General features: G+C 42.0%; 1 protein-coding gene across 1 annotated transcript in view; it reads left to right on the top strand.

Annotated features, from left to right (window-relative positions):
- Nucleotides 1–11,254, top strand: part of LOC110464709 (acetyl-CoA acetyltransferase B, mitochondrial-like) — a 19,083-nt gene extending 7,829 nt beyond the window's left edge. Inside the window, exons 6-12 of the mRNA XM_021520066.1 lie at nt 1,038–1,130; nt 4,861–4,911; nt 5,899–6,052; nt 8,470–8,559; nt 8,765–8,878; nt 9,334–9,556; nt 10,480–11,254. Coding sequence (XP_021375741.1) covers nt 1,038–1,130; nt 4,861–4,911; nt 5,899–6,052; nt 8,470–8,559; nt 8,765–8,878; nt 9,334–9,556; nt 10,480–10,600 — 846 coding nt within the window. The 3' untranslated portion in view covers nt 10,601–11,254. The remainder of the gene's footprint in view (nt 1–1,037; nt 1,131–4,860; nt 4,912–5,898; nt 6,053–8,469; nt 8,560–8,764; nt 8,879–9,333; nt 9,557–10,479) is intronic.
- The last annotated feature ends 524 nt before the right edge of the window (nt 11,255–11,778 follow it).

Genomic DNA, 11,778 nt, shown 5'->3' with positions numbered 1-11,778 from the left:
GGTGTAGACATCTAGTATTAAGTGTCATGTGTGACCGTCAGGTGTAGACATCTAGTATTAAGTGTCATGTGTGACCGTTGGGTGTAGAAGTCTAGTACTAAGTGTCATGTGTGACCGTTGGGTGTAGAAATCTAGTACTAAGTGTCATGTGTGACCGTCAGGTGTAGAGATCTAGTATTAAGTGTCATGTGTGACCGTCGGGTGTAGAGATCTAGTACTAAGTGTCATGTGTGACCGTCGGGGGTAGACATCTAGTACTAAGTGTCATGTGTGACCGTCGGGTGGAGACATCTAGTACTAAGTGTCATGTGTGACCGTCGGGTGTAGACCTTTAGTATTAAGTGTCATGTGTGACCGTCAGGTGTAGACATCTAGTATTAAGTGTCAAGTGTGACCGTCGGGGGGAGAAATCTAGTACTAAGTGTCATGTGTGACCGTCGGGGGTAGAAATCTAGTATTAAGTGTCATGTGTGACCGTCGGGTGTAGAAATCTAGTAACAAGTGTTATGTGGATTTCTTGGCTACACTTTACAGTGTTGTTCCAAGTCTAAATAACATGTACTGGTATTTTCAGCATGATGATAAGTTTGATGTATGCAGGTTTTCTTTATTTTAGAATTTGTAGGGGAAAGAAAAGGATTGATTTCATGTGTATCATCCTCGATATCTAGGGGTTACGCTCACTTTCGCTCTCTGTACCCCTGGAATATGTCATAGCCAAATTGGAGGCACGAAGATAGATGTTTGATTGGTCTCGGGTAAAAAACCTGACCAATCGCTAGGCTGATACCTGTTCTTTGAAGATTACAAAGGAGAGACGCCCGACTTCAAAGCCTGTCAATTTTTACCGTTACATGACCACAAGATTCTTTTGATGTAAATCAAAAGATCGAACAAGTCTTCTTGTCTCATCCACAAGGTGGGGCACGCTGAGCCTTCAATTTTGCTATGACATATCCCAGGGGTGTAGAGAGCGAAAGTGAGTGTAACCCCTGGATGTCGAGGATGCATGTGTATCTTCTATAATATTTGTGCAGGAAGTGATGGTGGCAGGTGGGATGGAGAGCATGTCCAATGTTCCCTACTACATGACTCGGGGGCAGACACCCTACGGCAAGGTCGAGCTTAGGGTAAGCAAACACAATTTAATGCCTACTTTTTGTCAAGTTCACTTTTGATAAAGTAATCTAATAGCATTAAGGATCAACATATCTTATGCAGTTGAATTTGCACATAAAAAATCTCCAGACGTGACTAAAGTTTCAACATTATTAGCTTGTTATAAATCTAATCCAAAGGACCGCTGTCACAGCTTTGTTGTCTCTCGTTTTGTCAACCTTTTCATTTTAACCCTTACTCCTACTGAACAACAGATGGGATTTCAACCAAATTTGCCATGCTGCATCCTTGGGACCAGAAAACAAAATTTTGTGTAAAGAAAGGGTATGGCCCCTATAGGGGCTGAAAGGCAGGGCCAAATAGGGGAAGTTGGTGGACTTCATCCTTCAAAAGATTACTTCTAACTCCATACACAAAGAGGAATATATCCATGCTAATAGGATTGGTGCTGGAGTCAGGCCCTACCCTATAGGACTCCATCCCTGAGATATAACATGGGAGTGATAGAGATCGTGCTGGAGTCAGGCCCTACCCTATAGGACTCCGTCCCTGAGATATAACATGGGAGTGATAGAGATCGTGCTGGAGTCAGGCCCTACCCTATAGGACTCCGTCCCTGAGATATAACATGGGAGTGATAGAGATCGTGCTGGAGTCAGGCCCTACCCTATAGGACTCCGTCCCTGAGATATAACATGGGAGTGATAGAGATCGTGCTGGAGTCAGGCCCTACCCTATAGGACTCCGTCCCTGAGATATAACATGGGAGTGATAGAGATCGTGCTGGAGTCAGGCCCTACCCTATAGGACTCCGTCCCTGAGATATAACATGGGAGTGATAGAGATCGTGCTGGAGTCAGGCCCTACCCTATAGGACTCCGTCCCTGAGATATAACATGGGAGTGATAGAGATCGTGCTGGAGTCAGGCCCTACCCTATAGGACTCCGTCCCTGAGATATAACATGGGAGTGATAGAGATCGTGCTGGAGTCAGGCCCTACCCTATAGGACTCCGTCCCTGAGATATAACATGGGAGTGATAGAGATCGTGCTGGAGTCAGGCCCTACCCTATAGGACTCCGTCCCTGAGATATAACATGGGAGTGATAGAGATCGTGCTGGAGTCAGGCCCTACCCTATAGGACTCCGTCCCTGAGATATAACATGGGAGTGATAGAGATCGTGCTGGAGTCAGGCCCTACCCTATAGGACTCCGTCCCTGAGATATAACATGGGAGTGATAGAGATCGTGCTGGAGTCAGGCCCTACCCTATAGGACTCCGTCCCTGAGATATAACATGGGAGTGATAGAGATCGTGCTGGAGTCAGGCCCTACCCTATAGGACTCCGTCCCTGAGATATAACATGGGAGTGATAGAGATCGTGCTGGAGTCAGGCCCTACCCTATAGGACTCCGTCCCTGAGATATAACATGGGAGTGATAGAGATCGTGCTGGAGTCAGGCCCTACCCTATAGGACTCCGTCCCTGAGATATAACATGGGAGTGATAGAGATCGTGCTGGAGTCAGGCCCTACCCTATAGGACTCCGTCCCTGAGATATAACATGGGAGTGATAGAGATCGTGCTGGAGTCAGGCCCTACCCTATAGGACTCCGTCCCTGAGATATAACATGGGAGTGATAGAGATCGTGCTGGAGTCAGGCCCTACCCTATAGGACTCCGTCCCTGAGATATAACATGGGAGTGATAGAGATCGTGCTGGAGTCAGGCCCTACCCTATAGGACTCCGTCCCTGAGATATAACATGGGAGTGATAGAGATCGTGCTGGAGTCAGGCCCTACCCTATAGGACTCCGTCCCTGAGATATAACATGGGAGTGATAGAGATCGTGCTGGAGTCAGGCCCTACCCTATAGGACTCCGTCCCTGAGATATAACATGGGAGTGATAGAGATCGTGCTGGAGTCAGGCCCTACCCTATAGGACTCCGTCCCTGAGATATAACATGGGAGTGATAGAGATCGTGCTGGAGTCAGGCCCTACCCTATAGGACTCCGTCCCTGAGATATAACATGGGAGTGATAGAGATCGTGCTGGAGTCAGGCCCTACCCTATAGGACTCCGTCCCTGAGATATAACATGGGAGTGATAGAGATCGTGCTGGAGTCAGGCCCTACCCTATAGGACTCCGTCCCTGAGATATAACATGGGAGTGATAGAGATCGTGCTGGAGTCAGGCCCTACCCTATAGGACTCCGTCCCTGAGATATAACATGGGAGTGATAGAGATCGTGCTGGAGTCAGGCCCTACCCTATAGGACTCCGTCCCTGAGATATAACATGGGAGTGATAGAGATCGTGCTGGAGTCAGGCCCTACCCTATAGGACTCCGTCCCTGAGATATAACATGGGAGTGATAGAGATCGTGCTGGAGTCAGGCCCTACCCTATAGGACTCCGTCCCTGAGATATAACATGGGAGTGATAGAGATCGTGCTGGAGTCAGGCCCTACCCTATAGGACTCCGTCCCTGAGATATAACATGGGAGTGATAGAGATCGTGCTGGAGTCAGGCCCTACCCTATAGGACTCCGTCCCTGAGATATAACATGGGAGTGATAGAGATCGTGCTGGAGTCAGGCCCTACCCTATAGGACTCCGTCCCTGAGATATAACATGGGAGTGATAGAGATCGTGCTGGAGTCAGGCCCTACCCTATAGGACTCCGTCCCTGAGATATAACATGGGAGTGATAGAGATCGTGCTGGAGTCAGGCCCTACCCTATAGGACTCCGTCCCTGAGATATAACATGGGAGTGATAGAGATCGTGCTGGAGTCAGGCCCTACCCTATAGGACTCCGTCCCTGAGATATAACATGGGAGTGATAGAGATCGTGCTGGAGTCAGGCCCTACCCTATAGGACTCCGTCCCTGAGATATAACATGGGAGTGATAGAGATCGTGCTGGAGTCAGGCCCTACCCTATAGGACTCCGTCCCTGAGATATAACATGGGAGTGATAGAGATCGTGCTGGAGTCAGGCCCTACCCTATAGGACTCCGTCCCTGAGATATAACATGGGAGTGATAGAGATCGTGCTGGAGTCAGGCCCTACCCTATAGGACTCCGTCCCTGAGATATAACATGGGAGTGATAGAGATCGTGCTGGAGTCAGGCCCTACCCTATAGGACTCCGTCCCTGAGATATAACATGGGAGTGATAGAGATCGTGCTGGAGTCAGGCCCTACCCTATAGGACTCCGTCCCTGAGATATAACATGGGAGTGATAGAGATCGTGCTGGAGTCAGGCCCTACCCTATAGGACTCCGTCCCTGAGATATAACATGGGAGTGATAGAGATCGTGCTGGAGTCAGGCCCTACCCTATAGGACTCCGTCCCTGAGATATAACATGGGAGTGATAGAGATCGTGCTGGAGTCAGGCCCTACCCTATAGGACTCCGTCCCTGAGATATAACATGGGAGTGATAGAGATCGTGCTGGAGTCAGGCCCTACCCTATAGGACTCCGTCCCTGAGATATAACATGGGAGTGATAGAGATCGTGCTGGAGTCAGGCCCTACCCTATAGGACTCCGTCCCTGAGATATAACATGGGAATGATAGAGATCGCCACCTTTTACAATGACTGGGCATGAAGAGATGAACATAATCATGCTTAAAGGATTGGCCTTGTGGTCAGGCCATACTGCTTAGTACTTGTTGAACATGGAAAAAGTAGAATTTGTTTCTAATTGACAGATACTTTACTGTTGTAGGATGGTATCGTGTCAGACGGCCTTACAGACGCTTATGACCACATCCACATGGTGAGTTGTTAGGTTACTGATGTCCAGCCTTCAGTGGACTGTGTTGGTAGATTGGGTAATGCAATGTGTAGTATTGTATTGTAATAGGGAATATTGTAGATATAATGGTATTTATTGTTTACCATTGTTTTTCTGCCCCTGGCCAAGGTTCTTGGTCCATTACATCACAATATAATAAAGAGCTTACCTGAGAGAACTATAGGTATCTAGACTATTAGTAAAACTGTCCTGATGAAGCTTCAACTTCAAAGGCAAAACTAATAGGCCAAATAATCATCCACCCACTTACTTGTTGAAACTTTGTTGTGATTATATGAAGCCTCATTTTGTATGTAGTGTATTTGTGTAACTTCACATTATATTACATTTAAGGGTGTATGTGATTTGTTCACTGTATAAATACTGTATTGAAGGGTGTATGTGATTTGTTCACTGTATAAATACTGTATTGAAGGGTGTATGTGATTTGTTCACTGTATAAATACTGTATTTAAGGGTGTATGTGATTTGTTCACTGTATAAATACTGTATTGAAGGGTGTATGTGATTTGTTCACTGTATAAATACTGTATTGAAGGGTGTATGTGATTTGTTCACTGTATAAATACTGTATTTAAGGGTGTATGTGATTTGTTCACTGTATAAATACTGTATTGAAGGGTGTATGTGATTTGTTCACTGTATAAATACTGTATTGAAGGGTGTATGTGATTTGTTCACTGTATAAATACTGTATTTAAGGGTGTATGTGATTTGTTCACTGTATAAATACTGTATTGAAGGGTGTATGTGATTTGTTCACTGTATAAATACTGTATTGAAGGGTGTATGTGATTTGTTCACTGTATAAATACTGTATTGAAGGGTGTATGTGATTTGTTCACTGTATAAATACTGTATTGAAGGGTGTATGTGATTTGTTCACTGTATAAATACTGTATTGAAGGGTGTATGTGATTTGTTCACTGTATAAATACTGTATTTAAGGGTGTATGTGCTGAGAACACTGCCAAGAAGTATGGGATCAGTCGGGAGGAACAGGACGAGTACGCCATTAGGAGCTACAAACTCAGCCAGAAGGCTGCCTCCGAGGGCGTGTTTGAAAAGGAAATGACACCAGTAGAAATTCCTAAGAAGAAAGGTATCTTAACATCGGAAGTCAGACAAATAAATACAGGGAGCTAAACTGCCCCAAGTCCTTCACAGAGTTCAAGAATCTTGAACCAAATGATTTTTTTCGATACACTTTTATTTGCAATCTGAACTTATACTGTAGTTTCTTTTCAAACTTTGTCATTTATCAGTAATTGTATACAATGGAAGAAAAACTTACATGCTGCTACCACTAATGACAAGAGAAAGGTTGATGTGTGTGTTTTGTCCCTTGTTACATTTCTTATATTACAATCCATACAGCATTTATCCATGGACCGAAATCAATCACTGCCCTGAACACTTTGTAGCAAGGAGATTTTAATTATGGAAATTTGTTTTGGCACAAGAATCATCAATAGCATCTCTTTGACTTGGACGAATTCTGTAAATATCTTGAGTTGAAGTACGATCATACAGCGTCTTATATATTTTATGTTTACCACAATGAATTTCAAACTATATTGATGTGGATATAGAGGCAGCAATGCCTGCATCCACTAATCTTCTATTGATGTGGATATAGAGGTAGCAATGCCTGCATCCACTAATATTCTATTGATGTGGATATAGAGGCAGCAATGTCGCATCCACTAATCTTCTATTGATGTGGATAAAGAGGCAGCAATGCCTGCGTCCACTAATCTTCTATTGAGGTGGATATAGAGGCAGCAATGCCTGCGTCCACTAATCTTCTATTGATGTGGATATAGAGGCAGCAATGTCTGCATCCACTAATATTCTATTGATGTGGATATAGAGGCAGCAATGCCTGCATCCACTAATATTCTATTGATGTGGATATAGAGACATCAATGCCTGCATCCACTAATATTCTATTGATGTGGATATATAGGCATCAATGCCTGCATCCACTAATATTCTATTGATGTGGATATAGAGGCAGCAATGTCGCATCCACTAATCTTCTATTGATGTGGATATAGAGGCAGCAATGCCTGCATCCACTAATATTCTATTGATGTGGATATAGAGGCAGCAACGTCACATCCACTAATCTTCTATTGATGTGGATATAGAGGCAGCAATGCCTGCATCCACTAATATTCTATTGATGTGGATATAGAGGCAGCAATGCCTGCATCCACTAATATTCTATTGATGTGGATATAGAGGCAGCAATGCCTGCATCCACTAATATTCTATTGATGTGGATATAGAGGCAGCAATGCCTGCATCCACTAATATTCTATTGATGTGGATATAGAGGCAGCAATGCCTGCATCCACTAATATTCTATTGATGTGGATATAGAGGCAGCAATGCCTGCATCCACTAATATTCTATTGATGTGGATATAGAGGCAGCAATGCCTGCATCCACTAATATTCTATTGATGTGGATATAGAGGCAGCAATGCCTGCATCCACTAATATTCTATTGATGTGGATATAGAGGCAGCAATGCCTGCATCCACTAATATTCTATTGATGTGGATATAGAGGCATCAATGCCTGCATCCACTAATATTCTATTGATGTGGATATAGAGGCAGCAATGCCTGCATCCACTAATATTCTATTGATGTGGATATAGAGGCAGCAATGCCTGCATCCACTAATATTCTATTGATGTGGATATAGAGGCATCAATGCCTGCATCCACTAATATTCTATTGATGTGGATATAGAGGCAGCAATGCCTGCATCCACTAATATTCTATTGATGTGGATATAGAGGCAGCAATGCCTGCATCCACTAATATTCTATTGATGTGGATATAGAGGCATCAATGCCTGCATCCACTAATATTCTATTGATGTGGATATAGAGGCAGCAATGCCTGCATCCACTAATATTCTATTGATGTGGATATAGAGGCAGCAATGCCTGCATCCACTAATATTCTATTGATGTGGATATAGAGGCATCAATGCCTGCATCCACTAATATTCTATTGATGTGGATATAGAGGCAGCAATGCCTGCATCCACTAATATTCTATTGATGTGGATATAGAGGCAGCAATGCCTGCATCCACTAATATTCTATTGATGTGGATATAGAGGCAGCAATGCCTGCATCCACTAATATTCTATTGATGTGGATATAGAGGCAGCAATGCCTGCATCCACTAATATTCTATTGATGTGGATATACAGGCATCAATGCCTGCATCCACTAATATTCTATTGATGTGGATATAGAGGCATCAATGCCTGCGTCCACTAATCTTCTATTGATGTGGATATAGAGGCAGCAATGCCTGCATCCACTAATATTCTATTTAAAAAAAAAGGTTCTCTTGTGATTATGATACCGTAACCTCTGTTGATAGCTTGAACTAATTCCTGATTTCTGCAGCACTGATCTTCAACCATTCAGTAATACCTATCTGTGGACAGATGTTATGTAGATGTTGATTGGCTGATTTCATTATGACAGGTGATCCAGTTGTTGTCAGTACTGATGAGGAGTACAAGAAGGTCAAATTTGATAAATTTGCATCACTACGGACAGTATTTCAGAAAGATGGTCAGTATTTATCTAAATGTATCGTGGTTTACCAATGAATGAAATGGTTATCAGGTTTATCTAGCTTGAGTAATTTCAACATTTTAAAAAGTTTAAAGGTTTAACTGAGAGAGAAATGAAAATTTTAGTTGTAAAATACATGTACAAAATTGTTTTAAATAACTGAGTCTCGAAAACTAAAAGTTAATCTGTAAAAACTTGACAGGGACCATCACAGCGGCCAATGCCAGTACTCTCAATGATGGAGCAGCTGCCCTGGTGTTAATGACAGCACAGGCTGCGGAACGACACGGGGTCAAACCTCTGGCCAGGATCGTGGGTAGGAACTAATACATCCCATTGCTGTACTCTCATGTGGAGCAATGCTTCACAATTGGCATCACACCTATATAACCGTTATATGTTATGTTCTAAGGTAGCTACTCCCCACAATTACGTACCCAGTATTTGAATTTTCCAAATACGACTTAATGCTAGCATGTTTTACATTTATTCACTCACAATTAGACAAATACATATGTAGTTAACAGTTGAAACATTTATAGAATTTTAAAAAATTGATACATTTATACCATTTTAAAGTAAGTGGTACTAATGTTCCCTAACAGCCGAATCTGCCTCAGCTACCACCTGTCTATCCTTACTGGTGTAGTATATTCCTAAGTTATTTTATCCTTATATAGACCTGCTGTCTAAAGAAACCATTAGTCTATTATAGACACTTTTGCCTCCCTTGGACTGTTGTTGTAGACACTTGACTGTATTCTGTGCCAGGTTTTGCTGATGCGGCTATCGCCCCGATTGACTTTTCCACGGCACCTGCCCATGCTATCCCCAAAGTTCTGGCCAACACCGGGGTCAAAAAGGAGGACATTGACATGTGGGAGATCAATGAGGCCTTCAGTGTGGTCATTCTGGCCAACGTCAAAGAGCTGGACATTGATATGAACAAGATGAACATCCATGGTGGAGCTGTCAGCATCGGTCATCCCATAGGGTAAGTGGTCAGCATCGGTCATCTCATAGGGTAAGTGGTCAGCATCGGTCATCACATAGGGTAAGTGGTCAACATCGGCCATCCCATAGGGTAAGTGGTCAGCATCGGCCATCCCATAGGGTAAGTGGTCAGCATCGGTAATCACATAGGGTAAGTGGTCAGCATCGGTCATCTCATAGGGTAAGTGGTCAGCATTGGTCATCACATAGGTTAAGTGGTCAACATCGGCCATCCCATAGGGTAAGTGGTCAGCATCGGCCATCCCATAGGGTAAGTGGTCAGCATCGGTCATCACATAGGGTAAGTGGTCAGCAAGGAACCGGTTTTCCACTAGTGTACAATTGTCCCTGTTTATCAACTAGTGTTTTGTAATTACAATGGGTGCACATAATTCTTTTGGAAAAACCTTTTTACGTGAGTTTTGTCAGTGTTTCTTCGCATTGCTAGACTTTGGGTGACATTATGATGTAAAATGTTCTTTATTGATTAAATCAAAAAAGATCACTGTGTATCTGTTAAAATATATTAAACTCAAAGCCTAGAATCACGTAAACATTTACCGGGTAACTGTCATAGATAAAAGGTTACACAAGATCTTACATTTACCAGGTAACTGTCATAGATAAAAGGTTACACAAGATCTTACATTTACCGGGTAACTGTCATAGATGAAAGGTTACACAAGATCTTACATTTACTGGGTAACTGTCATAGATAAAAGGTTACACAAGATCTTACATTTACCAGGTAACTGTCATAGATAAAAGGTTACACAAGATCATACATTTACCGGGTAACTGTCATAGATAAAAGGTTACACAAGATCTTACATTTACATTTACCTTGAATATACATTTTTTTAATGTAATTTCTTTCAAACAAATTACCAGAAAAGTAAGAACCTATTTTTTAAACATTTTCAGAATGTCTGGAGCTCGTATCACTGGTCATTTGGTCCACAATCTTCAGCCGGGACAGAAGGGAATGGCAGCCATTTGTAACGGTGGGGGTGGCGCATCAGCCATCTTGATTGAGAAATTATAATCATGGACAAAATTAAAACCAAAAAATTGTGATACAGATTGACTATGAGTTCCAGTAACAAAGTGCTTTGACTTGTACAGAAATCATTACAGAAGTGTGAGAGTGACAGTCTAAGGTTGATCAACTTTAATATAGGTCTCATAAGACCATGTATCTAGTACACATTTTGTAAATTATATATGCACATTTCATCAGAAGACAGAGGAATGTATTTCATCTATATAATAGTTTCATTTGCTGATCTCTCTGGGTTTCTTACATTACATCTTCTCTACATCCCACAAGATTTAGTTCTCAATTTTTGAGAATATTTAACAGTTTTTCCTTGATTTTGACGTCATTTTGTTACATCCACTGCATTTTGTTATAAGTTTTGTTTTACAGGATGACTTGGGATATGTAATAATACCATGATGAAAGAATTACAAAAATCTGCTGAATACTTTAGTAAGTGGGATAAAAAAAGCGTGAAATTAATCATTTGCAGTGCATAAAGAAATATCAAAATAAGAAACATTAGCCTTGTATCAATGGATCTGTAATGTGACACACAGCTAAATTGTTTTGATATGATATTAAATGTTGATGTGATATACAATGAATCTCTTGTTCATGATCAATGACTACATATCAATAAAAGGGGGAAAAACACTTTGCTTGGGTTGCTTCCCTTTATACGTTGAGAACTAGACATTATATTAGGGGCCTGTTCGTTTATGGTGAACAACTGGTTTGACCGTTTCTTAATGTAACAACTTCGGGTATAAATCCTGGCGGATGTTTATGCAGGCCCTGCAAGGCTTTGTCATGTCAAGGCTTGCCTGAAAGCAGCATCAGATTACTAGGTCTGACCTTATTTAATAAACGAACAACCATGGTCCGACCGGTTTTGCTGTTTAAACGAAAACAGCCTACGATTTGAAGTTACTGCCTCTTTAATGGGAAATACATGGTGGTAAACATAAAATTTAGGCTGTTTATATAAAAAAAAACTGTACTGGCATATTTCAACTCGAGATGTTTGCAGAATTGTTCAAGGCTTTCTGAAAATAAAATACGTTACGAGATGAAATAACATCTTGAGGGAGACTATTACAAACATCATTTATTCTTTCAGCAAAGTAACGTTTTCTAAGATTTAAATGTCTTTCAGAGCTCAGCAAGATCAAATAGTCCCT

The sequence above is a fragment of the Mizuhopecten yessoensis genome, unplaced genomic scaffold (genome assembly GCF_002113885.1).
Source record: "Mizuhopecten yessoensis strain PY_sf001 unplaced genomic scaffold, ASM211388v2 scaffold11025, whole genome shotgun sequence".
Taxonomy (NCBI): domain Eukaryota; kingdom Metazoa; phylum Mollusca; class Bivalvia; order Pectinida; family Pectinidae; genus Mizuhopecten; species Mizuhopecten yessoensis.
Note: the sequence above shows the minus strand (reverse complement) of the source record. Positions and strands in the feature narration are given on the sequence as shown.